Source organism: Mesoplodon bidens (assembly GCF_964165515.1).
Source record: "Mesoplodon bidens genome assembly, chromosome: 12".
NCBI classification, from domain to species: Eukaryota; Metazoa; Chordata; class Mammalia; order Artiodactyla; family Ziphiidae; genus Mesoplodon; species Mesoplodon bidens.
Genome location: NC_138168.1, coordinates 68910394 through 68938083, shown reverse-complemented (window position 1 = coordinate 68938083; position 27690 = coordinate 68910394). Strand labels below are relative to the sequence as shown.

Genomic DNA, 27690 nt, shown 5'->3' with positions numbered 1-27690 from the left:
ACTAAAATCCACTGAATTGTATAAGTAGGTGAATTATTTGTGAATTCAAAATGTTATTTCTGGTTCCCTGCACCGGGAGCCCCCTGATGGCTGGGATGGAGCCAGCTTTGCTGACTGTATCTTAATTTTCTAGCCAGGCTTCACACACAGGCCCTCAAAAAATACTTCTTGAGAGAATCACACACTTGTATACTGTACCTGATGTTTATACGGTGCTTCATAAATTTCAAAGCATTTTTTTTCAGGGACAGCAGCAGTTCCTTTGTGCCTCATAATAACCCGAAGGTTGTCAGAGTGGGTGATCTATGAGACTGTTATTTGCCCATATTGTGGGCAAAACCCATTTCTATTAACTTTCATCTGAAGGTGCTCCCTTAGGCCTGTTTGTCTTGCACTTCTCCTGTCTCCCAGAGAAAGGGAATCCACTTTGTAGTACAATCAGCACAGCTCTGGGAGACTGATTCCCAAACTGCAACCCAACAGCACAGCAATTCGGGTCACTTGGGGGGCAGAAACCGAAGAACCGAGATTCCTTTGCTGAGCAAACATAGCGAGGAGGCCAGTGAGATTTTAGCTTCGGGGGTATTGGACTCAGTCTCCTCAAATACTTCTAACCAGAAGGTTTGAGTTAGTGGGGTGTCCCATGACCGTGATCTCAATAGCATTTAGCTTAAACGTCTTCCAGGCACCGAATTTAGGGTTCTAGGTTCTGGTCCGCCCTCTCCCCCGCCCCCCCCACCCCCGCTCCCCACTTCCCCAACACACACACACACACACACACACACACACACTCTCTCTCTCTGTCTCACATGCTTGGGGCAAGAAACCCAGATTCAGCACATTTCTCCAGGACCCTTCCAGATGGAGGGGAGGGAGCCACAGGAGGAGCCATTTTGCTAAGAAAAACTCACTTGAAGCACCTCCAAAAAGAAGTCCTTAGAGTCCTCCCCGCCCCCCAGTTGGGACGCGCGCACTCCTAGTCGGCTACAGAACCCCTGGCCACTGGGCGATTTAACGAGGTCCTCTTTTAGATCCACCGAAGCGGCCCCGAAGCCGTGGCCGCCTCCCAGAGGGGGACTGGGAGAGCCTAGGGGGACCCACAGAGGCCCCGGGGGGTCGCCGGCGGGCGGGGCGCGCTGACCCGGGCCCCGCGGGCAGAAGCGCAGGTGAGCAGCCGGAGCTGGGCTCGCCGACGCCGCCCTCGTGCCTCCGCCCCGCGGCGCCCCACCCCTCCCAGCGCGGGGGCCGGGGATCTGGCGAGGGCTCTGCCCAACCGCCGGGGGGGCTTTGACGGGAAGTGGGGCGGCGACGTGGGAACCCCCGGACCGGGCGGCCGTGCCCGGTCCGCCAGGGTACATCCAGGCGCGGGGCCACCACCTCCCCGCGAGCGCTGGGCGCGGCGGCCGCGGGAGCCGCAGGTGGTTCCCCGGGCCGGCCCTTTTCTCCTCCCCCTTTCCTTTCTTTCGCCTCCCCTCCCTCTCGCCCGGTGTCGGCGGCACTTCCCCCGCTTCCTCCTCCCTCTCCAATCGGGAGGGAGGGAAGGAGCCGCCGGCTCTTTCCTGCCTCCCTGCAAACTTCAGCGGGACTCGCGTCTCCGCTCGCTGCCTCGCCCGCCGCGCCCCCAGCCCGGGAGCTGCTCCTCGAACTTCCTTTGGCCGCGCGGCCCGGGAACCCTGGCGGCTGGAAGGGCGCCGCTGGGCGCCAGGCGGTCGCCGCTCGGACCCTCCGGAGCCCTTCCCCGCGGCTCCCCGGGCGGCCGCCGCTCCTCCTCCTCGCCGCCCGCCCGCCCGTCGGTCCGTCCCGCCCGCCCGCCTCGCCGCTCCCCGGCGGGTAGGAGCCTCCCGGCTGCCCCCTCGGCGCCCCGCCGCCGCCCGGACTTTTCTTTGTGTTGGATGCAGACTGGCGCCCCGCGCCGACGGGGGCCGGACTGAGTGCCGCGCTCGCCCGCGCCGCCCGGCCCGGCCATGCCCTTCCACCAGAGGACCGTGGAGCCCGCGCGGCTGCGCCAGCCGGAGGCGGCCGGGGCGGCGGGCGCGCCGCTCTTCCGCTCGCTGGAGCAGGTCAGCTCGCACGCCCTGGTCTGCCTGCTGGAGCAACTCGCCGACCTGTCGCGCTGCGCCGGGGACATCTTCGGCGAGCTCGAGGGACAGGCGGCCACCCTGGGCCGCCGCACCGCAGCGCTGCACCGCCGCCTCGACGCCCTGCACGCCTCCACCGCGCGCCTCGACCACCGCCGAGTGAAAATCCGTGAGTGGCAAGCGGCTCGGGGGAGGGGAACGAGGCGGGGAGGCGCCCAGCCTGCTGCTCCCTCCCGCCCCCTGGCGGCCCCGAGCCGGCTCTCGGGCATCCGCGCGGAACCCCGGAGCCCCTACCCAGCGCGAGGGTAGGGCTCTCGAGTGGGGACGGCGGGACCCGAGACTCGGCGGCCGTGCAGGTGGCGGGCGCATGTGTTGTTCTCGGGTTCCGAAGGTTCCCGGCCGCCTCGAAGGAGTGGGCGCCCTGATGGAGTGTGAGAATTGGGCTGGCCCCGTCCCACTGTCCGCTCCTTCTCTCTTGTTTGTGTGTGGGGGAGGCTGAGAGGAGCCCCGGGGGCGCTGTAGGCAGAGGAGGAGCCGAGGTCATGGGAAAAGGGTCCGGGAAAGGTGGTCTGTTGCAGAAGCAGGGTACCACATAGGTATGGACTTACTATGATTCTGGTCCTTGAGACTTCAGGAGGATCCGTTTGTGAAAATCTCTGAGGATCTCAGCGAGCGTTGGGGCTGCATTCACCTCTCTGACCGGTGCTCTTACCTAAGTACAAACAAAAGTCCGCTTTTAGTTCAGAGTTTTCTTTTTTGGTGCTAATTTTTGCCTCTTCCCGACCCCCGGCCCCTTCACTGACCCACCAGCTCTTTATAATTCAGGGAACCTTGACCTTGTAGTGAGACTCAGCATCCCATTCGTCTTTTGTCTAAACTCCTCCAACTCTGAAAATCAAGTCTCTGTCCTGAGGTAGTGATCTCTCCAAGCATCTATTTCATTTCAGCAGCTTAACCAGCTCCAGTGAATGAAGTAACTGGAATTTCCTGTTGGCCCAAAGTAGAGAAACTTTCAGTGTGATGTTTATGTGGTTTCTCCCCTTTTGGTACATGGACTTGGTCATATTCCTCAGTGTAAAGGGTAAAGTGGAGATGGTTGATGAATTGCAGGGTGGGAGGGGAGGTGTTGGTGTAAAACACGCCTAGATTTCAGCAGCTCTGGATGAAATACTGTCTCTTAGAATCACTTCATATGCAATCTTGAATAGCTGGTTTACATTTTTTTTCCATGCTTGCTAGAAAAGCTTAGCTATATTTTACCACTTTACAACTGGAACAGTTCAAGTTTTTAGTACTTTAACACTGGTGAGATTGTTTGCTGTAATACATCTTTCTCCAGGTTGTGAAGTTATGTGATGGTTTTACATTTTACAGTTCATCTCTCTGATACTGCTGTCAACACATCCTTATAAGTTGTGGGCTGTTCTCAACCAGGGAGAGTTCCCCCCATTCCTCCCCCACCAAAAAAAAAAGTTAGAAAGGGGGAAAAAAGTCAAAGTGGTCTCATAAAGTTGTTGGACATAACAAGAATATATCTACTTAATGTGAATACTGACCTCATGCATCAGGATATACTGTCTTAGTGGAATGTCATTGTCATCTCAGTAATCACTAGATGCTTCTATGCCTTTCCCGTGTAGAGTGTCTGTGTGTAGGTGAAGGAGAATTTCACCCTTGAGGAATGCTGTGATGAGGCAGATCTGACTGCTAGGTGAACTGATCTATTGTGGGAACTGAAAGACAAGAAAAAACTCCCTGGAGGTCAAGAACTCCTTCTTTTGCCAGTTTTGTTTTACATTTGAACATATCACTTTTCTCTCTTTTCATACATATGCACCAATAGCTAAGGTTCATAGTCAAAATCCCCCAAATTCCCTGAATTAACTAAGGTTGTCCTAATTAGTGACTGAAGTAACTCTCTTCAAAACATTTCACAAGTTTCTTTGAATCTTTGGCTTTGATTTCATACTGCAAAACCTGGCTCATCCTTTTTTTTTAATGATGGAGAAGGAAGGCTTTTATTGAATATAATTATGTCTGAGAGTAGAAGTACACATATAGAGAAGAAAGCTGAACTATAAAGACATGGTGTTTTTGTGGTTTTTCACCTTCACACACTTAACTTTTTTATATGTTAAGACGCATTGAAACACTATGCATTCATCTTATTTAGACTCTGTTAGGATTCTTTTTTTTTTTTTTAATGTCTTGTTCCTGTGTAAAAGCTACATTTTGAAGTCTTTTTGGTCCCCTTTTAGGCAGGTCTAGAGAATAACATGCTACATTAGAATGGATGCATAGACTTTTAGACTTGAAACTGCCTGTAAAGGACATCTCTTTCATTAACTCTTAACAAGGGAGGAAATCGAGTCCAAGAGAGTTGAAGTGATTAGCCCCAGGTTAGATGGTGGGCTAATGGCACAGCTGGGCCTGGAGCCCAGACCTGATTGACTCGCCTCCTGTCCCACTGCATATATCCTGCCCCATTTAGGGTTACGTGAATGGGAATGGGTAACAATTTAGATACATTCCATAAACAGTCCCAAGGATGACAATGACCATTTAATTTCATCCTTCTTGTCAGATAAACCTTGAAATGAGTCTCCCAAGGAGCAAGTAACAGAACTGAACAGTTTATCAGAAGCCAGAGTACAGCAGCAGTGTATATTTCACTGCCTGATGGGTCTCTACTATAATCAAGGGTGTGAGTGGAGCTGTTTAAGAAACGTACACACTTTTATCTTTCCAACACAGAAACAGCATTTTAGTCCTGTGGGCCAGTCCTGCCTCAATAATTCTGAGAAGTATTTAGTCAAGTTTGCCATTCCTCAAAATCTCATAGGTAGTCATCCAAAATAATTTTTTTGTTATAATTGGGGATAGCATACATCATTTTTTCCCTCCTGCTTATCCTTAAAGACTCCCCTAATGCTTCCCCCAACACCACCAGGTTGGAGGGAGGATTCCCCTGGCATCCAGTGTAGGCATGCATCTGTTCGGTCTCTCCATCCCCACATGTACCAGTGTGGGCTGAAATCCTCTATTCATTTCTGCTCCCCTCTGCTAGATAGCAAGCTCCTGAGGTCAAGGATGGCTGCATCTTTGTTTTTCCAAAGTTTAAAACAGTGCCTGGAATGTGACAGCTCAATCGATATTTGAACTGAACTAATATTTAGTTTCTTAGTGCTCAGTGTCAGGAAGAATAACTACAGAAACCTTTGGGAGGGACTGTTATACTGACTGCTGCAAGTCTGCATGAACAAGACAATTGCTTTATTTTATTTTATTTATTTATTTCTTTAAAGGGAACATTTTGTTTACTTATTTTTGGCTGCGTTGGGTCTTTGTTACTGCGCATGGGCTTTCTCTAGTTGCGGTGAGTGGGGGCTACTCTTTGTTGCAGTGTGCGGTCTTCTCATTGCGGTGGCTTCTCTAGGTGTGCAGGCTTCAGTAGTTGTGGCCCATGGGCTCAGTAGTTGTGACACATGGGCTTAGTTGCTCCGTGGAATGTGGGATCTTCTAGGACCAGGGATCGAACCCATGTCCCCTGCATTGGCAGGCAGATTCTTAACCACTGTGCTACCAGGGAAGTCCCAACAATTACTTTAAAAACAAATGAAAAAGTAAACTTTCTGCCTCTTTAAGGTTATGAGTATACTTCCATAAAAGTCAAATGTCGTTAATTCTGCTGACAAAATAAGTTCCCATTAAGAATAGTGACAGTGGGGACTTCCCTGGTGGCCGATGCAGGGGACACGGGTTCGTGCCCTGGTCTGGGAAGATCCCACATGCCGCGGAGCGGCTGGGCCCGTGAGCCATGGCTGCTGAGCCTGCGCGTCCGGAGCCTGTGCTCCGCAATGGGAGAGGCCACAACAGTGAGAGGCCCGTGTAAAAAAGAATAGTGACAGTGGCCAGAAATCTGTGTAGTTAACATCTTGGCTCTGTAAATATTCGAAACAGACTTTTCTATACAGAAATCAGTAGGCACTCAATCTAACAGTCCTGTATTATTTTTAAACCCTGAGTGATTTGTTTCTTTTTATAATTAATAATAACATTATACTATGTAGCACTTTTATAACTGAAAGAATGTTTTTCAATTCTTGCGAGGTAGGAAGGCCAGGTTGTAGTATATCCGTTTTATGGACAAAGAAATGGAAGTTCTGGAATTAGTAAGAGGTATACATATACAAACATTGAGTCTTCTGATTTCTAGTCCCAAACTTCACCTTAACAGTGCTTCCTGGGTGAATATGAAATGTAATTGTCAAAACAGATTTGGAAAAAAGATGATTTGCTGGCGTTTTTCCCTTATAGTTCCAGAAAAGCAGATTTTTCTCCCCCTTAGATTCTAGAAGTGTTGTAAGTTTAGTGAGGTTTGTTGGGTACCATTCACACCTTAGGGGCACCATTCACACCTTAGTGTATGTTAACTGTGCTTCCGTGTGGTTCTCAGCATGTGCACCCATACGTGATGGCCTTGGTAGAATGTATACAATTTTTATAGGTGAGATAAATGGCATTCAAGATAACTTGCTGACAGAAAGATCATATGGGCACTATTTTTGCATAAACAAGGTATGGGTTTGTATTGTCTGTATTAGGCAGACATTATAGCCTAATACTTTCTGGGTGGTGCTTTAAGTGTCAAACTGCATTGTCCTAACTCACAATGACTGCTCTCCTGACCCAACCAGAGAGAGGGTTGACTGGTCCTGATGTCAGAGTATCTTTGCTTTTTTCTCAGAATGAATCTTTCATGCAAGGTGCTTGTCAGAGTTGGGAAGACAACACAGACTTCACTCTTAAGAACAGGTTGTGTGATTGTTTTTGTGCCTGCTTGCCTGCTGATGAATGTTTGTTATTTCTGTGACATTGGCATAAGACTTGCTTTCATTGAAACATACCACATGCTGGGGAGGATGTTGGCGTGGAAATGAGGTCTCCACCGACCTCTAATCCCTGGATGGTCCCTAAATGTGTTAATAGAAACTGACAGCTGAGCGGCCAGGTTGCACCTCAGGTTTAGGAGGCCGCAGGAGATGAAGCAGTGTTTCCCATACTTGCCTGACCTTAAGAACTGCCTGGAACTCTTGTTTAAGTTACGGATTCCCAGACCCTTCCAAAGCTGTTGAGCGGGAGTCTCCAGTATGCTTAACAAGTGCCCTTGTGTTCTTAGAGCACTGGGAGGAGTGCTGAAATAGACAGGGAAGCTCGTTGGGTTGAGAACTGGGAGACTTGAGTCTGGCTTCACCTCTAACATTTTCTTTCTTTCTTTTTTTTTTTTTTTTTTTTTGCGGTACGCGGGCCTCTCACTGTTGTGGCCTCTCCTGTTGCGGAGCACAGGCTCTGGACGCGCAGGCTCAGCGGCCATGGCTCACGGGCCCAGCCGCTCCGCGGCATGTGGGATCCTCCTAGACCGGGGCACGAACCCGTGTCCCCTGCATTGGCAGGCAGACTCTCAACCACTGCGCCACCGGGGAAGGCCTCCCTCTGCCATTTTCTAATGCAGATCTGGAGTAATTTATTCAAAACCTCCTTTCCTTATCTGTAAAATAGAGACTTTGTCTAAAATAACTTCTGTGGGCCTTTCCAGTTTTGGCATTTTGAGGTGCTAATGAGGGGTTACTATTTGATAATAGTAGTATCTCAGATGACCTTGTAAATACAACTTTGATCAATAATCTCTCTCTGATTCTTATCGTTAGGCATCTAAAAAAGTGTTTGTGTCTAAAATCAATTCTTTATGACCATATGGACTCTTTTAACTCATATTTTACCCACGTGGAGCGCATGGAGCTTCACATCTTGAGGGCTTAGTACTTTTCCAAACAGATCAGGTAGGTACTTGTTTCAAATTTGCGTATATCCTGCCCACAGTCCATTCATAGCTTCCTCTTCATCCTTGAAAAGTGATAACATCATTTTGGAAAGAGAACTGTTTAAATGCATTTGCCATATGTTAGAGTTCTTAAAAAGAGCGTTATTTTTGAAAAATATTATGAGCATATATCGTTTAAGCCAAAACATCAATCTACTTTTCGACTCCTGGGTACTGAAACTATAATTACTTGGTTTAAAAAGCTACCTACATTTAGGTTGAAATGATTTATTTAGCAACTATCTCGTTTTCTGCTATATGAGAGGAAGAGCCAGTATTAAAATTTGATCTGTATGGATTGTGTTAGGATTGGGACTAGCAAATGAAAAAACTTACACAATAGGAGAGAGATCTTTGAGAGTCTTAATACTTTGGAAGAAAATTTAGAAACAGAGAAGAATAACGCAGCGTTTTCCTCTGGCTATCTTTCTAATATGTGTTAAAAATCACATTTTAAGTATAAAATAAAATGGTTTGCACCTAACTAAGCACCTAGTAACTTATTTATTTAACTCTATTTCTCCTCAAATTGGTTTATATGCTGGAATGAATTAATTTTGCAAGATTTGAAGTTCAAAATCAGCAGGATGGTGCTGGATGATGTTTCGGTTGTGGTCGAGGATGTTACATTTGTGCTGCACGCCTTAGCAGCACTTTAGACAAATGGAACAAAAGAGATGGAGCATCTGTTTTTGAATGAGGACTCTTCTGAGAAAAGGCCCTGGAGGTCCCAGCCTCAGTCCCTTTCCTTGTGAATTAAATGACATGTCTGTGAGAGCATTTAGCATCACTCCAACCGAGAAATGACATTAGTGGTATCAATATCTAGGCAGCAGCACAATTCCAGCTTCTGGTATTGGGCTGTCTTTTCGGCAACTTTGTACTGTCTGATAGTGAGGACAGCTAATGTCAGAGCACTTGCTATAGGCCAGACACTTTACTATGTACAACAGCTCCAGGAAATGGATACCATTATTATTTCTGTTTGACAGATGATGCAGCTAAGCCACAAATAATTTGTTTGTCTACATTCACAGCTAGTAAGCAACAGAGCTGGGATTTGAACCCAGGCAGACCTGTGTCCAGAGCCTGTCCTAACCATTCTGTGGTACTGTCTCTCCTCAAGTCATGATATTTTGTACTCAGATGAGGAAAGCTGATGCTAAGAGGATATGGCAGAAACCTGGCAAATGTCTGGTGGGGGCGGACCGGGGGAAACTCTAAGTTTTTTGATCTTCTCCCTTTTCCTTCTTTTTTGGTTTTGAAACCTCTCAAACTATTAGCATATAGCCAAGAAATTTGAGACATGCCTCTGAAGTACTTAGCACAGTGCTTGGCACACAGCTGATGTGTATTTAGCCTTTGCTGTTATTTTGATGACAGTGAAGGCTGAGTTAGCATCTGAAGGTACATGGATGTTCATGTACTACTGCAGGTGGCCCAGTCCGTCTGAGGCCGCTCGCTGAAGCCTAGAAGATGAAGCTTTGGTCAGAGATAAACATACAGATACTTCTCATGTGAAAACCAGAGAGTTCTGCCCAGGATCTTAAAGTACATGTGGTTCCTGACAGGAGGGTGGGAAGGCTGGTGGCTTCTTTCTGCCTCCCAGGGGTCTGGCCTGTGGAGCTGGGGTTGGAGGAGCGAGCCTTTCTCCCGGGGCCTTTATGAGGATGTCTGAGAGCCCTCTTCACCTCCATTTCCTCCTTTCTCCTGTAGCAACTGCAGACCCAGTTCAGCTCCCACTGGGTGCTTAGCTCTAAGAGCGTCCCCTTTACCCCAGATGCCCAGGGAGCTGTCAGCACCTAAACCCTGCTCCTACCCGATTTCACACCCCCACTCAGAACTTGAGGGGAGCTGCTCAGACCTTAGCTTTCCCCGGGCATCTTGGGACATAGAGCAGTTGTTAGCACTATTTCATTCACCTCGTGTTTCCCACACTTTCTGAGTTATCAGATGCACCTGGGCCCTGTTTAAAAACAGATTCCCAGAGATTCTGGAGACTCTGAGTCAGCAAGTCTGGGGTGAGGCCAGGAACATGCCTGGCTGACAAGTACCCCCAGGTGATTCTGATTAACCGAGTTTTGGAAACACCAGTCTGTGTTATGTGTTAGGAATCTGGTCCATTGAAGATGGCGGGCTAGTCCTCCATTCATGAAGTGTATTTGGGGTTATTCTGCTAGTGCTGAGTTGTGAGGGGTACAAGAGGAACAGGGTCCTTCTTCAGGTACTTTACCATATGGTGTCAATGATTCAATGTGTAAGTAAATATTAAGGAATTAACCATTATTGACAACATTATTTCCTCCCTTCTGGAATAAGATTTTTTTTCCCCTGTGGGATGGTGGGAATTTTCTTCCATTAGTATTCTTTTTTTTTTTTTTTTTGCAGTACGCGGCCCTCTCACTGTTGTGGCCTCAGGCTCAGCGGCCATGGCTCACGGGCCTAGCCGCTCCGTGGCATGTGGGATCCTCCCGGACCGGGGCACGAACCCGTGTCCCCTGCATTGGCAGGCGGACTCTCAACCACTGCGCCACCAGGGAAGCCCCATTAGTATTCTTTTATTTTCACTTATTCTTCTGATTTGTTTCACAAGAAATTACCCACCCACATCCCCAGAGGAAAGCAGTGTCTTGCTTGGGGAGAACTAACAACTGTTTCTGGTTATTCTGCAGGGAAATCCTCTCCTGTTCTTTTCCTCTACTTTTTACCCCTTCAGATTAAAAGCTGGTAAAGTACTGTGTGGAGGATTGTGCAGTAACTGGCTGATTAAAACGGCAGTAACACATGGTAGAATAAAATGGGGGCTTGCTACATGGCTATATTAGACATCCGATGCAGTGTTCTGAGGACTCAGAGAACACAATGTATAGCAAAGGAAATCGAGTTAAGTGGAGGCTATGCTGTGCACAGCCAACTTATGCCTATGTTGGCATCTGAGAACGACCGTTGAGGCGCTCTGCCATTTCCCCGCTGATGGTCTGGCTGCTGTGACCACGATCTAGGCAAGGGCGCCGCCTTCCATCTCTCAGGATGTTCCAGCTGTACTTAGCTAGCTGGTGGCAACTCAGGGAGCTCCAGGTAGCCTGACTCTACAGCTGGGATTCTTTACTTCTGCATTGTACGAGGGCTAAGGTTGGTGGAAAATCATGCATTCCAAATAATCTTAGCATAACTTTTCATTTAATTTATGGAATAGGCAATACATTTACATTGTTGAAAAAAATATGTACAAAGTTAATGCATTGAAAAGTCTCACTCCTGCTTCTGTTCCCTTTCTGCCTTGTCCTCCCCCACTGCACTAGAATAACCACTTTATTAACTTCTCTGTATTCTTCCAGAATTTCTTCATGCAAACATAAAAATGTTAATTTATGTTATTTTCCTTTCGTTTGCTACCTATCGATATATAATTTCTGGATTGTCCTATTGCCTTTGTTTATTTGTGTATGTGATCCAAAGTGATTATTTTCATTATTTTTCTGTATGTCTTTTAAGCCAGTTTCTTTTTTATTTGTAAAATTGAAGTTAACTCTCTTTTTTGTCAGAGAATGCAGTTGATTTGAGAAAAACAAGATTAGTTAACCTTGAAATGGACTGTTAATCTAAGCACCTTCTTAAATGTTTTTTATTGCCAGTGTTTTGATTTAGATACATTTAAAATATGAGCTTCCCAAGAGATGATTAATCTTTTCCTGTATTAACAAAGGAAAAGGGAGGAGGGGCTTCTGTTAAATGTTTGTATGAACACTGTAAGTTGAGTTTATTTAAAAGTGGGCATTTTCTGCCTTTTATCTGGATATCCAGTGTGCTGCATGTGAATTACTTCCTGACGTGGGAGAGGACTATTACTGATATAGGGCTGCATTTGAATATTAGTGTGGAATGTTTTACTCTGAGATAGTCACTTCATTAACTACATAAATGCATATGATCCGGAGGTCTGCTTGGTATTTTTAACTTCACTGTCTTGGTTATATCTACCTTAAGTGCAGAGTACAGTGCAGAGTGACACTCATAGACATTTGAATGAAGCAACTATGGACATTTGAGTTATTTTTTTCCAGGTTGTCAGCCTGCTTAAGACCAAAGGTTGGTACTGAATTAGTACAGAAATGACTAACTTAAACATTATTCATGACTGTAGACTCAGAAGCTTAATCATTGAATTACACAGCCTACCGTGTAGTTTTGTGTAAATAAAAGTACATTAAAAAGCTTTCAGCCTTGGGGCTTCCCTGGTGGTGCAGTGGTTGAGGGTCCGCCTGCCGATGCAGGGGACGCGGGTTCGTGCCCCGGTCCGGGAGGATCCCACGTGCGGCGGAGCGGCTGGGCCCCTGAGCCATGGCCGCTGGGCCTGCACGTCCGGAGCCTGTGCTCCGCGGCGGGAGAGGCCACAGTGGTGAGAGGCCCGTGTACAAAGCTTTCAGCCTTGCAAAGTATGCCATCAAATAGTTCTGATTATAAAATTATAATGTATAGTCATCATATATTTCATACCTGTAAAGTACAGAGAATATAAAGAAGAAAAAGTATTACAACCTAGGGAGTGTCCATTTCCTCTTTTTTTTTCTGGTTAATAAATATGTATGGATCTATCTATAAGTATAGCAATAGATAGCATTTTTAACAGAACGGGGAACATTACTGTTGCTATATAATTTTTTGTCCTGATCTTTTAAAACCTAGCTTATATTGTGAGAATTTCCCCCAGGTCATTGACATCCAGAGGCTGTTTTAAATAGGAGAAGCATTGGGGTGCATCTCTCTGACAATCTCTTACTTTGCTTTGGCTCCCAAGTGAAGTCCTTATGATGTTCCCAGGGGTCTGTGTGTTCACACAAGAGTTATCAAGCAGACAGAATTTTTTTCTTTTTTCTCCTGGTGCTTCCTAGGGTTTGTTCTGTGTTTAGTTATTTGAGAACTTGTCAATTGTACTCATGAGTAGTGTCTAGGAGAGGATGTGTTGGAGTTTTATCCGTTAGTCCAGTGGATTGCTAAGTCTTTGTCATTATCCCCATCTGCTTGAAAAATTCATCATATTTTATGTCTAAGACTGTTTGCCCAATACGAGGGTTCTCTGTATCCTTGCAGCAAACAGATCGTTGAGTCAAAAGATAGTTGTCTCCTTCCTTCTTTTTTGGTTCTTTAGTTGAGCTGCCTTCCTGTTGGTACTAACAAATACTATGTTGCTGTTTTTCCTCTGAAGTTACATTTCTTTTTCCCTTGAAACACCAGTGATATTTCCCTTTTCCCTTCACCAAAATGGCAATTAGAAATCTGTCTCAAGGTTTCTCACCTTGGCGGGCACCTTGTCTTGGCAACATATGTGGTCTGTTTAGATTAAGCTCAACAAGATTTAAAAACAAAGGTCTGTCAACTATCTCTTGCTGCAACTTTGGTTCTTGTTTTGTGGAAAGATGAGGATTAACCTTGTTCCTTTTATTGTAAATGTTGGATGGGTTCGTTGAAAAATGAATAGTCTGTGGGAAAATAGGGGGATGGGGCAAATTCACTCATGATAATGGTGGCAGGGGATGAAGGTGTGTAATGGGTGGGAGAAATGTCATTGAGTGCCATTAGTACATTTCATATAATCTAAATATATTGCTTGTAAATTGCCCAGTCCGCTTAATAATAAGTATTTACATTAACATTGATGGGATGACCTTTGTAGCTAACATTTGTAGGCTACTTACTGTGGGCCAGCTTCATTAATCCTCATAAAAACTGTGTAAGAGAGATGTTACCACGCCCACTTTACTGATTTTACTGAGGGGCACAGAGGTAAGGTAATTTGCCCAAGGTCACAGAACTGGTAAGTGGTAGAGACAAAATTTGGTATAGGTGAGTTCTGTGTTTAAACATTTTATTTGAATAATTTTAGTTAATTTTTGTGAACTTTTAAGTTCATTTTAATATTGAAAAATTTCTGAATATGCCTAGGGGTTGATAGGTATTTTCTATTTTATTCTGGTTATTTTTAATCATTTTGCCACTAGCCCAGTGGCATGACCCATGGAGGTGAATTAGCAGCCCATGTGACAGTGCTCTTGTGAATTTGTAGAGAATTAATAAAGTTTGCCTGGTTGGTTGAGCTGCGCTGATGAAAGGTGCTCTCGTCTCTAAATACAAAGTCTTTTTGTTAATGCGTCCCATCTTCTGGTCTCTTTTCCTTTGCCAGACATTCATGATCAGTGTCAGAAGAGAGGTGATATAGGAACAAATTCAATTTCAGGCTTTTTTTTTTTTTTTTTGCGGTACGCGGGCCTCTCACTGCTGTGGCCTCTCCCGTTGCGGAGCACAGGCTCCGGACGCGCAGGCTCAGCAGCCATGGCTCACTGGCCCAGCCGCTCCGCGGCATGTGGGATCCTCCCAGACTGGGGCACGAACCCGTGTCCCCTGCATCCGCAGGCGGACTGTCAACCACTGCGCCACCAGGGAAACCCCAGGCTTATTTTTATTTAGTGCTAAGTTAAGGGGGCAAATTCTCTTCTTGCCTTTCCCTTCTCTCCCCAAGCCTGCTGTACTTAAATACTGTGACACTGTAGCATGCTATCTCAAGCCTATACCTCAAGGAAATGGCTTAGTTTACTTGTTAGTGATGGAGGAGACTAGCTGGTTGATACTCCACTCTCTAGCACATTTACCTGTGTTAATGGAAAATACCTTTAACCGCGTGGTGCTTGCTGGTGGCGGCGGCCATGGGAATTGGGATCCATAACCATTAACTTAAATCAGCAGTTCTCAGAGTGTGATTCCTGGGCCAGGAGCATCGGCATATCCCATGAACTTGCTGGAAATGCAAAATCTTGGCCTCCACCCCAGGCCTACTAAGTCAGAATCCGTGTGGGTGGGCTCAGCAATGTGCTGCCAACAGCCCTCCAGGTGATTCTGATGCTGGAGTTTGAGAACCACTGTCTGCAGTATCAGCTGGCCAGGGGCCAGAGGAGTGAATCTTCTTAGAGACCTGTAGCCTGCGCTGTGCTTGGGGCAGTGACTGGGGCTGCAAAAGCTGAATCCCCAGAGGGCTCTTTACCAAGCTTGTGCCTCTGCCGGGGCAGTTCATAACGGGCGCTTCATTACCATACAACGGGAGTCTTGCCTTGAGAGGCTCGGAACCCTGCCAGTCTGTGCCTCAGAGGCACACGGGCTAGCTGGCCTTCGCTCTTTGGAGATTAATAACCTGCCCCCCTGGGCTTGCTTATCGTCCTCAGGGCTAAGGGCAGCCTCTCTGATTTCCCTTTTCCCAGGAACTTTAAACAGCATCTAGAGAGCAGGGAGGTGACTCACCACAATCGTAGGGTAGGGACACAATTTCTAAACAAAATCTGAAGGGAGAGGATTATTCTTTCTAAATACTGATTACATAAAACCCCCATTTCGATATTTTAGTGAGTGCCTCCTAACGAAAAAACGGAACTAGGAAAACTTGAGGCAGACATGGGAAATTTTACTTGCGGATGGGACTTACATGTTTGAATAAATGTGAGAAAAATATACAAGCATAAACGTATTGAGTACTTGGTGTTCTGTTGCTGGTGGTGGAATCCTATTTTGCTTTACCCAATATAACTCAGCTTTTCCATGGATTATTTTCTTATTTACGTAAGCTGTCCATAAATTAGCTGTTAGTACAGTATAATCCACTGTAATTTGGAGAGGTCAAAGATAATTGAAGCAGTTTGATAATGGCTGCAGAGCCTAGTAAAGAGACAGGCTGTGTGACCTTGAATAAATTACTTAACCTCTCTGTGCTGTGTTTTCTCCTTGGTAAAATGGGTATTGTGTTAATGGTAGTTGTGTAGATAAAATGAGATATATAGAACAGTGCCTGGCCCATACAAACAAGAAATATTAGCTGATAGGTACTTTGGATTGGCCCTTACTATTTTTTTTTTTTTTTGCAGTACGCGGGCCTCTCACTGTTGTGGCCTCTCCCGTTGCGGAGCACAGGCTCCGGATGCGCAGGCTCAGCGGCCATGGCTCACGGGCCTAGCCGCTCCGCAGCATGTGGGATCTTCCCGGACTGGGGCATGAACCCGTGTCCCCTGCATCGGCAGGTGGACTCTCAACCACTGTGCCACCAGGGAAGCCCCGCCCTTACTATTTTTAAAAAACTTTTAACTTCTTTTTTCTGAGTGTATTTCAAAATTGAAGTGTTAATAAAGTTAAGACTTTGGACTTAATTATTTGTTTGGACCCTCATACTGTAAAGTTTCCTGATGAGTGTTCTGGTTAATTGTGTTCTGGTTGATTTAGTTTTCTAGATAGCTGATAATTAGGTTTGATAATTGGGTTGATTGTGGGACTTTAAGATCATTGTTTTGGATATCATGATAATTCAGTTCTGAAGGTCTAGAATATTGGATTAAATTTATTCAGTGTGTTCTCCAAAAATAGTGTTTTGGTTACATTTTGATGTGAGTTTTGATGTCATTTTCCTCTTTTCAAACTGGGATCAGATAAAATGAAGTTAGGGGTTTTGGTTTGTTGAGTTCCAATGAGTTGGTTTTATTACACACATAATCTCTAATTTAGAAACCTATCAAGTTACAAAAGTTAATTTTTAAGTTGTTTTGAACTTGTAGTACATTTCCTCTTACAAACCATGTTTCCAAAGCATGACCAGGCTCAGGACACAGGGCAACCCTCCCCGAAATCCTGTTCAACCTGAAATATAGATAGCCAGACCTACAGTGCCACAGGGTCAAATCATCACATGAGAATTTGCTGTGGGAAAATGGATTATAAATGGCAACCAGGATACAAGATCACATTCTTCTGTCCTCCGAACCCTTTCCCTAAGCTGTGTGACACTGGCTTCATCTACAGCATGAATGATTTGAATCAGGCCTCCAAATTCCGGTTTGGAGGGGAGGGAAGGTAGACCTTATGGTTTTGTGATAGCAGGATGTGTGAGTTATAAAGCTTTGGAAGCAGAGGGTAGGGTGGCTTCCAGGGTGCGTAGGTGTATGCGACTGAGCACGTTTTAGGTCTTGTGCTTATTTAGCAGGATCTTGGCTGTGGGCACTCATTACAGTTGAGAGGTCCAGGCCGGGTCGGGGAAGGCGAAGCCACCAGCAGCCTTGCAGGTTCATGTGGGGCAATTGGCAACTGTATGCAGAGCGTTTCAAGCTGAGTGTTTGTAGTAGGCAGCTGCTTATAGTGCCTCTTTTTCTAGGAGAGTTTAAATGGATGAGGGTCAGCAGTTTTATCAGTTTCAAAAACCCACTTATTATAATCCTTATTTTTTTGCTTTTACTTACCAGTTTTATATGAGCATTCATTTACATTTGATTTCTGTTCGAAGATTGTGTGTGTGTGTTTTTTTTTAAATAAACAATATGTAAAGCATTAAAGATCCTTTCCACTTGCACTCAGCATTCTCTGGAAAAGGATCTGAATTGTTTATAGAATCCAGCAAGCTTTTGGTAGAGTACATGTTTTTAAATCATCTTGAACATGTAAAGAAAAGACAGACTTGAGCTTGTTAAAAAAAATTACTCCTGTCAACTCCCATGTAGCTTCGCCTGTCAAACAAGACTTGAAAATGTTTTCCCCAAGTGGCCATGTCTTAACAATTTATGTCCTTGAGGGAGTTCCTTGGAAGGAACTAAATTCTGGGAGGTCACATTTTTCTTTCAAGTTTGATTTCCAAAGTGAAAATGAACTTCTGTTTTTTAACTTGAACTTTGAAAAAAACTCGACGAAGAGCTTTTAGAACTGTGCAACGATTGTGTTATACGGAACTGGGCTTCCCCATCTCTGTAGCCAGAAATGAATCTTGACAGTTTCCTTTGTAGCTATAAAAATGAAGGGAGAAAGAGAAGAGGTAAAAAAATGCTGAGTCTTAGAAATTGTTCTAGCCGCTTAAATCTTAGCTACATAAATGTCTGTTTATATTGATGGGACAAGACCAAATAACAATATATTTTTTTTCTAGTGAAATATTTTCTCCCTTGGGAAACCACTTTGCTTATTTCTCAGGCTTTCTCATTGAAAATGTATGAATAGCCAAAATCTAGTATTTAGCATAATTAGGAAATGTACAGTTTTGACAGTCCTTGAAAAGGAATATATTTCATGTTTTGAGAGTCATATGTAGTACTTTAAGCTGAGCCATGGTGAGTATCTGTTTCAGGAAGAATTGGAAAGGATTCTGAATTACCTGCAATGTCCCTTTTGTTCAGATGTTTTTGCTGTAACCATTTTATATTAGAAATAAACCATCATCTTTCAGATGGCATTGGATCTAGACAAAGCTGAAGTATCCTGTTAGTATACTGTGGGTTTTAATTTTCCTGGGTCACAGATAATAATTAAATGCTTTACTTTTTAAATCTTATTGTTGAGTGGTGGGTGGTCAGAGGAATAACTATGAAGTGGAAAGAAAATCATAAGGTGGAGGCAATGATAAAATTTTTCATTGGCTGATTCATAGTTATTGCAGCACCTTTAAGGGTAATGTATTGTCCTTTGCATTCAAGGATGTAACTGCTAAGGGTCTGTTAAACTACTGCTTTAACTTTTCCCTGTGGCTGTCGAGGATTTATGGTGATTCATTTCATGCTTCCTTTGATGAGAGCTGGCTTCATGGCCATGGAAATGAGCAGCGGGGATTGGCTCGTGTGAAAAAACCTATAGACGTGGGTCATATTCTATCCTAGAACCATCTGTCCTTTCCTCTCTATGTATGTAAAATGGTACCTGTATTTCTGGGCTGAGTTAAAAATCCCTTTCTTTCCAAATGTCTCTCTTTTCTACTTAATAATAAAAATTAGCAAATGGCTGGCCTTTCACGTTATCTATCTCTAAAGTCCAACAAAAATACTAATTCCTGGTCTTCCCTGGTGGCGCAGTGGTTGAGAGTCCGCCTGCCGATGCAGGGGACACGGGTTCATGCCCCGGTCCGGGAGGATCCCACATGCCGCGGAGCGGCTGGGCCCGTGAGCCATGGCCGCTGAGCCTGCTTGTCCGGAGCCTGTGCTCCGCAACCGGAGAGGCCACAACAGTGAGAGGCCCGCGTACCGCCAAAAGAAAAAAAAAAACTAACTAATTCCTCAAGAATGGGAGCTGCCTTATGCTGCTTAAGGTTCTTTTATGTGCACTCATGGATGTTCAGACAGAGATCCAGAAACAGTATCTGTGGGTGACATTGGAAGAGTGTTGGAATTTTGAGGATTTTACCTTCTAATGCTTGACACTATGACACTTGGGCAAGTTATATCACCTCTCTAGGCTACAGTTTTATCATTTGAAATGTAGGTGAATGAGATTACATGATCTCTAGAATCCAAAGTAAAGAAAGAGGATTTTTTGTTTGTTTTCCTTAAAATTCCTAAGGAACTTCTCACATTGGGATGCTATGAACTGACATCAGGTAGAATGGACAAATAGGGTAAGAATTTCTGGTGATTTCAGAAATTATATAGTATGACTTTGGTCACTGAATGCAGCTGGCATTTCTCTGCTTTGGGTTTTAAAGAGGAGTTATATTTTCCGTGGAGTCTCGTTTAAAGTTGAGACTGTCCATGCTGGTTAACACTTGGCATATGTGTCCATTGTAAGAGTTCTTTCCCAGTGATTCTAAGGTTTTCATGCAGTGTGTAACATGTATTAGAATGTCTTTCTGACTTCATAGGAAGAGTGAAATATTAGCTGTTACAATTATAGAATTCCATAAGTAATGAACTTTTTTCATAGTCCTGTTCCCTAAGATGCAACTACTATTGGCAGGTGGTGTATAACAGAAGGATTTGAACATCACGGATATTTTCCGGTTGTTCATTTGATATTTGCCTTTCTAAATTCATGTTCATGAGAGTACGGAAGGGATATGAAAGTAGAGAAGATAATGAACAAAATAAAGATACAGTCCTTTGAACAGGCAATTAAAGGGTCTGAAGTTCTTTCTGTTAGATGCTTTGCGTTTTGACTTACTTGGGATTTGGTGAGAGAATGAAATTCTAGAAGAGAATTGAAAACATTGTGGTTGACCAAACATTGACATTTTATCCTCCTTTTCTTTCCCTGTTCTTTAGAATAATGTCTCAAGTATACACGTTTCCATTTGGTTCTTTCCAAGAGAAATTACGTTGTGTTGAGTGATGGTCATGCTATCCTCTGTAATTTTTTACATACAGCAGAACACAGGCTTCACTTAGATGATTTTTGCATTATCTCACATGATGACAAAACATGAAAATCCAAATTTTGATGTAGACTAGAAAGCAATTTTTTTTTTTTTTTTTGCGGTACGTGGGCCTCTCACTGTTGTGGCCTCTCCCATTGAGGAGCACAGGCTTCGGACGCGCAGGCTCAGCGGCCATGGCTCACGGGCCTAGCCGCTCCGCGGCATGTGGGATCCTCCTAGACCGGGGCACGAACCCGTGTCCCCTGCATCGGCAGTCGTTCTCTCAACCACTGCGCCACCAGGGAAGCCCAGAAAGCAATTCTTAGTGTTGAAGTTTTCCAGTATTTCAGTCTTTTTTTTTTTTTAACAATGCCTGAAGTTGCTTCATTGTTTTTTTTTTTTTTTTTTTTTTGATTCTCTCCTTCCTTTTACGCCCTATTGACCAGTTGTAGACAGAAATATTCTTTTTTTTCTTTTTTTTTCTTTTTCGGTACGCGGGCCTCTCACTGTTGTGGCCTCTCCCATTGCAGAGTACAGGGTCCGGACACGCAGGCTCAGCGGCCATGGCTCACGGGCCCAGCTGCTCCGCGGCATGTGGGATCTTCCCGGACCGGGGCACGAACCTGTGTCCCCTGCATCGGCAGGCGGACTCTCAACCACTGCTCCACCAGGGAAGCCCCAGAAATATTCTTTAATTTCAGTAAGAAGGACATTGTTATATGGTAGAACATGCCTTTTACTGTCCTACAAAAAGCTTTTAATTAAAGAGTTGCTGTTGTAAACTGTTACTGGACTTTGAACTCTGAAACAGCCCAGGAATAGGCATTTTTAAATTCCACTTTGGTTTTTCTTGTTATGCTTGTGCTATTAATTAAGTTCAGAAACGGGACTCTGCTTGCCTGTTCCTGCATTTAGCGTTCTGTCTGGAGTTGCAGTTCTAGTTCTTTGCCTTGGCTAAGGAATTGCCATCTTTAAAGGGATATTGACACCAGTTTTCCCATGGAACACGGCTCTGGAACGCTAATGACTGCAAATAGATGCAATTTGACGTCTAAAAAAAACCTGATAAAAATATTATTCTATACATTTCAGTGAAAATATTCCTTCCATAGTCATTTTGAGAGAGTATGTGTTTCATCCAGTGTTGTTGCTGTTGCTAAAAACGTCGAATTTTTTAAAAATTGAATCTGGAATCTGTTAGCACATTTATATTTTTGGTTTGTGCTTGTGTATTACTTGTATGATTAAATTCTCATTGAAAAGGTGCCAGTGCTACAGGATTTTATTCCCCATGCTCACTGGTGCCACTCCCCTCTGCAGAGTTAATCACAGTCAGCATTTTGGTGTCTGTCCTCACAGCTCCCATCACATTGTTTCGTCATCCTCCTGTGGATAGACTTTTAGGTTCTTTTTCAATTTTTATCATTTCAAGCCACGATGCAGTGAAAATCCTTGTACCCATCTCATTGTGTAGCAGTATTGATAATATCTGGCGTTACTGTGAAGCTGTCCTTTGAAGAGCATGGATTTTGCTTTTGGCAAATTTCTGGCAAGAAATCTGGTGATAAGGTGTGTGTTCAAGCTCTTCAGGTATTGAACATTTTGACATAGAGTGAGAGTTTCCAGAGTTATTCCTGGAATAAATGTCTCAAGATCATTAATTCAAAAGATGATATTTATCTGGATATAGCAGTTCCTAGAGGTGTGTGTGTGTTTAATTCATCTCCTTACTTTATAATCAGACATGATACTTGATGTGCCATTTGAATTGTGTTTAGTTATAATAGATGATTTTCCTGAATCTTTAGTTAAATAAACGTACTCTGATTCATTGTTGACTTTCACCCCCCAAATGATAACGGCTGCTGTTTTTGACTGCATGGCCTTTCCTACAGTTTGTTAGTCTGACTAAATCTACTGACTCTTTCAAGGAGGTGGCATTTGAGCTACGTTGTGTACTGTTCCCCATCCCTGTGTGCCTGTCCACTCTCGTGTGTTCTCACGGCACCCTGTACCTACCCATCTTAGAGCAGCTGCACCTGATGTCGTGTTCCTTCTTTACTGTGTGTGTCCTTGCAGATAAAGTGCATTGAGAGCTGGCGCTGTTTTACAGATCGATTCATCCCCCAGCTAGACACCGTGTATTTATTAAACTCATGACTGAATACAGTAGTGGAATAACTGCAGAGAGACTCTGGAGCTCACACTGGGAGGGACTTGATCGCTAGGTAGAAAAACAAGGTGCTGTGATTCAGTGGACAATAGGGAAATTAATGGTGTTTGAATAGAGGGGTGATAGGATTATACCTTTAATTAAGGAGATTAAGTGTTGTAATGTACGAGATGAAATAGAAACCTGAGACAGGAGTTTAAAAACAAGTGAGGACGAGGTTAAAGTGGTCTGGCTTGTGTAATGATAATAGCAAAAAAGAAAGGAGACAGTATTTTAGAATAGAATTTACAAGAATGACAACTGACTGGGTGTAACACCCGTGTATTCATTCAACTACCCGTGTGGTATGACGCGCTGGGCACTGTGTTAGGCATCGGTGGGAAGGGGCAAAGGACAAGCCTGCCGAACAGGTGTGGAGAGCGGGTGACCTGTAGCGCAGCATGTTGATGCAGCTACAGTTGACGTAAAGTCAGGAGGGAGGAACTGGTTTTGTTGGGCAGTCTTGTTAGCTTTTTTTTTTTTTTTTTTTTGCGGTCCGCGGGCCTCTCACTGCTGTGGCCTCTCCCATTATGGAGCACAGGCTCTGCACGCGCAGGCTCAGCGGCCATGGCTCACGGGCCCAGCCGCTCCGCGGCATCTGGGATCTTCCCGGACCGGGGCATGAACCCGCGTCCCCTGCATCGGCAGGCGGACTCTCAACCACCGCACCACCAGGGAAGCCCCGTGAGTTCTTTTGAAATGGATTTTGGGTTTAATCTGTGTGGAGGTGATAGTTGAAGCCACAGAAGTAAAGCAAAGCAAGAATTCGATTCTGCGTTGTTAGAAGGCTAAGTCGCTGTCTGTCGTGGCGTGGTGCAGAAGCCAAGGGTTTCTGAAAGCCCTCCCCCCTCACATCCAGGGCAGCAGACACAAGGAGTGAGAAACGAACACTGAATTTAGGGGAGAAAAAGGGAAGGTGGAAAGTCGACAACATGAAGATGAAGGACCAAAGAACTGCTTACTTCGTTGTATCTGTTTCTTATTCCACTCTTCTGACTTGGCGTTCATGATGGTTAATTTTCTGTGTCGACTTGGCTAGGCTGTGGTGCCCAGATGTTTGGTCAAACACCAGTCGAGGTGCCGCTGTGGAGGTATTTTTCAAGTGTGATGAACACGGAAATCAGTAGACTTTGAGTACAGCTGGTTTCCCTCCATAATGTGTCTGGAGGATCTCATCCTATCAGTTGAAGGTCTTAAGATACAAAGACTGAGGTCCTCCCGGGAAGAGTCAATTCTGCCTCCAGACTGTAACGTTGGGTCTTCCTCGGCTCTCCGGCCGCCCTGCAGATTTCAGACTTGCCTGCCCTCGCAGCCGCATGAACCGATTCCTTAAAATAAGTGCCTCTCTCTAGATAGATGGGTGGACACACACACATGCACACACACACACAACATACATACCTACACATACACACATACATTCTAACATGGCTAGAGGCAAGTTGTAAATATTTTCTATTTATTGAGCTTATTCTTTAGCATTTAGTGTCATCCCGGGTTTTTGAGTCTTTTGACAGACAATTTAAATTCTCCACTTCTCAGGCAGTTTCCGATTCTGCTTTTGCTCAGTTAGTACCTTGTGTGCGCCCTTCTTGGGCATTATGTTATCGTAATTGTTCGCGTGTGTGCCTGTTTCCCCAAATGCATCTGCAAGTTCTTGAAACTTACGACTTGCTCCTACTAGCTTGTGTAGCTTGGGTAGACAGCCTAGTGGGCACATAAGAATTTGTCAGTATGTGTCTACTGAGTGAAAGAGTTTATCACTGACTGATACTAGAAGGAACTTGAAAGGAGACATACTAAAATGGAAAATAAGTGTGACCACACAGAACCAGAGAGGCTGGCAAGCACATCGGCAGCATCTGCTGGATCCTAGTCTTACATTGGATGGCAGGTGTGAAATGTATTATGGTCATTTGGATACCACAGCGAACCATTATCTAATCAGTATTTGGTTTTCAATTTGTCAAATATTTACTCAGATATGACTTCTCCAGTCATGGCCAGATAAAGCTAGACTTTAAAATATTTCTTAGAGGCTTCCCTGGTGGCGCAGTGGTTGAAAGTCTGCCTGCTGATGTGGGGGACATGGGTTCGTGCCCCGGTCCGGGAAGATCCCACATGCCGTGGAGCGGCTGGGCCCGTGAGCCATGGCCGCTGAGCCTGCGCGTGCGGAGCCTGTGCTCCGCAACGGGAGAGGCCACAGCAGTGAGAGGCCCGTGTACCGCAAAAAAGGTAAAAAAAAAATTTTAGAGACATTTTCAAGGAAACATAGGAGCATCGGGAAAGAAAAAGAAATGCTTGTAATCTCATCACCCACAAAAAAAATGAACTTTTTTTGTATAGCTCGACCTATAATTTTTAATATACTCAGACATATGCAATGATAGCATATTGTATATGCTGTTTTGTTAATTGCTTTTTCTCAAGTAAACATGTCATGACACCTTTAGCTGTTATTAACTATACATAATTTTTAATACTGGTGTTGTATTCCATTACAGGGAAATATATATTACTTAATCCCCTTATTATTGGACATCTACTCTCTCTCCTCCTCCTCGTCCCCCCTCCCCCTCCCCTTCTTCTTCTTCTCGTCTTCTGCCTTTCTATTTTAAACAGGGGCTCAGTGCATATATTTGCACATATATCTTTCTACACTTAACTATTATTTCCTAAGAATGAATTTTTAGAAGTAAAATCTCTGGGTCACTGGTAGCCAGCTTTATTTTTAATGGAGGTTTTTGCTACATGTTACCTAAGTGCCCTCCAGAAATGTTTTACCAATATATATTAATTCCAGTGGTGTAGGAGAGGTCCATGAAAGGCGTTCTTGCAACATGTACAGGTATGTGACTGACCGATTGCGTTTTTTTTTTTACCCTTTCTAGGACGGGTTCCTTTTTCTTAAGTTTTGAATATTCTGCATAAGATCTTGTTCAACTTGTTAAGCCTATTAGTAATTCTACCGGGATAAATTAATAGTCGTCATATATCCAGGCTTGTTTGAACAAAATGCTCAAGCATCCAAAATATGAGTAGCCAGTCTTGCAGCATTCGTGAGTGACTCACTTGTTTGTTTGAAATGCAAAAAGATGGGAGGAGGCAAGTCAAATGACTATGAATCTTCTTTAAAGGAACCATAGTACAGTATGTAAGACCAAAGGACTATCCCCAACCTCAATCCTGGGGGGATGGAGTATAGCACATCAAATCATGTCATATCGTCATAAAAATCCAAACAATTACCAATGATACAACTATCAGTTAAAAATAATGGTTTTGCAAGGACCAGGATCACATCATCTCAGTTAGTATCTTAAATGTGTCTCTGGTAAGAAATGTTAAAAGAGTAACTATTGTAGCCTCAAATTGAATTTTTCTCATGGATTACAATTAAACTACACTTGTAATGTTACTTCATGATAATCCAGATATCTTTTAGAATGGAAAAAAATCTCTGAAAGCTATGGTAGTTATTTCTGTTTTTGTTGTTGTTCATAAAGCTACATTCATTTAACATAAAGGACTATCGTTTATTCTAAGATCAATTTTTTTTTTTTTTTTTTTTTTGCGGTACGCGGCCCTCTCTCACTGTTGCGGCCTCTCCCACTGCGGAGCACAGGCTCCGGACGCGCGGGCTCAGCGGCCATGGCTCACGGGCCCAGCCGCTCCGCGGCATGTGGGATCCTCCCGGACCGGGGCACGAACCCGTGTCCCCTGCATCTGCAGGCGGACTCTCAACCACTGCGCCACCAGGGAAGCCCTAAGATCAATTTTTTGAAAAACAGTTTTATTCTAGGAATAAATTTGTTTCCTCATTGAAATTATTCAAGACTCTTTTTCCTACTTAGATTAAGTTCTGTCTCCATGAAGCCCAGGACATTCTAGAAACTTAACTGAGACATGGTTTCATAAGATCAGTCCTGGTATTTCTTGTCTCTGTTTACTGCAGTTAACAAATGTAATAAAAGGTAAATCTGAAATATGAGAAATGAAATTTAAATTTTCTCCTGTTTAACCATTTTTATTTTTTGATTAAAGATCGTTAAACAGTTGTTGGAATTTTGAAAATATATGGATAAATTTAAAGTAGTTCCCATGGTATCTATAAATTAAAGGGGTATGTGGAACTGTATAAATCTGCCTTTCTGTGTCTGTGGTCAGAGGCCTATATTTTTCTTTCCCAGAGTTCAAGGAAGGAGTACTTTTATAAAAAACATTTCTGTGTAATCAGGTTTGTGCATTCGATTCGTTCAGTATTCAGATGGAAGTTCTAAGACACACATCAGTGAAATCTTCTGTGCTCAGACTCAAGTTATAGCTAATTGAAGTCTTAGAGGTTCCAGCACAGCCTAATTAAGAGGTAGAAGAGGGGCTTCCCTGGTGGCGCAGTGGTTGAGAGTCCGCCTGCCGATGCAGGGGACACGGGTTCGTGCCCCGGTCCGGGAAGATCCCACATGCCGCGGAGCGGCTGGGCCCGTGAGCCATGACTGCTGAGCCTGGGCGTCCGGAGCCCGTGCTCTGCAACGGGAGAGGCCACAACAGTGAGAGGCCCGCGTACCGAAAAAAAAAAAAAAAGAGAGGAAATGGAAAAATAGACAAATGTTATAAAAACATAGTGCTGCTCCTGAGTGTGCTGCCGCAGGAGGGGAGTTACGTACGTGTGGTTACCACTGCTAGTTGGAGTTAAATCTGCCAGGTAAAAACCTCTGGGCTCCAGGGTCTTCAGTCATGTGGATGTTTAACAAAAGATACAGTCTTTTGCATCAGGAAAGGAATAAGAAAAATGTGAGGTATTATGTGAAAGAAGGATGTCATACAAGTTATGTATTTTATAAATTTATTTATTATTTTGGCTGCATTGGGTCTTCATTTCTGCCCGCGGGCTTTCTCTAGTTGCAGTGAGCGGGGGCTACTCTTCGTTGCGGTGCGCGGGCTTCTCATTGCAGTGGCTTCTCTTGTTGCGGAGCACGGGCTCTAGGGCTTCAGTAGTTGTGGCTGGAGGGCTTAGGTGCCCCGAGGCACGTGGGATTTTCCCGGACCAGGGCTCAAACCCGTGTCCCCTGCATTAGCAGGCAGATTCTTAACTGCTGCGCCACCAGGGAAGCCCCAAGTTATGTATTTTAGAAAGGGTGTGGCAGGGAAAAGTAACTCTCCCTCTCTTAATTAACTCGCTATGTACTTGCCTGACTCAATGTTATATTCAGTTAACGTAATAATAAGTAAAAATGTCACGAAGGACTTTTTTTTTTTTTTTGCGGTGCGCGGGCCTCTCACTGTTGCGGCTCTCCCGTTGCAGAGCACAGGCTCCGGATGCGCAGGCTCAGCGGCCATGGCTCACGGGCCCAGCCGCTCCGCGGCATGCGGGATCTTCCCGGACCGG

The 27690-nt window shown here is 44.6% G+C and overlaps 1 protein-coding gene across 2 annotated transcripts in view; it reads left to right on the top strand.

The window, feature by feature from the left end:
* Positions 1-1832: 1832 nt before the first annotated feature.
* The window catches only part of NHSL1 (NHS like 1), a 242009-nt gene continuing 216151 nt past the window's right edge, over positions 1833-27690 (top strand). For both annotated transcript variants that reach the window (XM_081250677.1, XM_081250681.1), the window contains exon 1: positions 1833-2247. In XM_081250677.1, the coding sequence (XP_081106803.1) occupies positions 1965-2247 (283 nt within the window). In that variant the 5' untranslated portion in view covers positions 1833-1964. The remainder of the gene's footprint in view (positions 2248-27690) is intronic.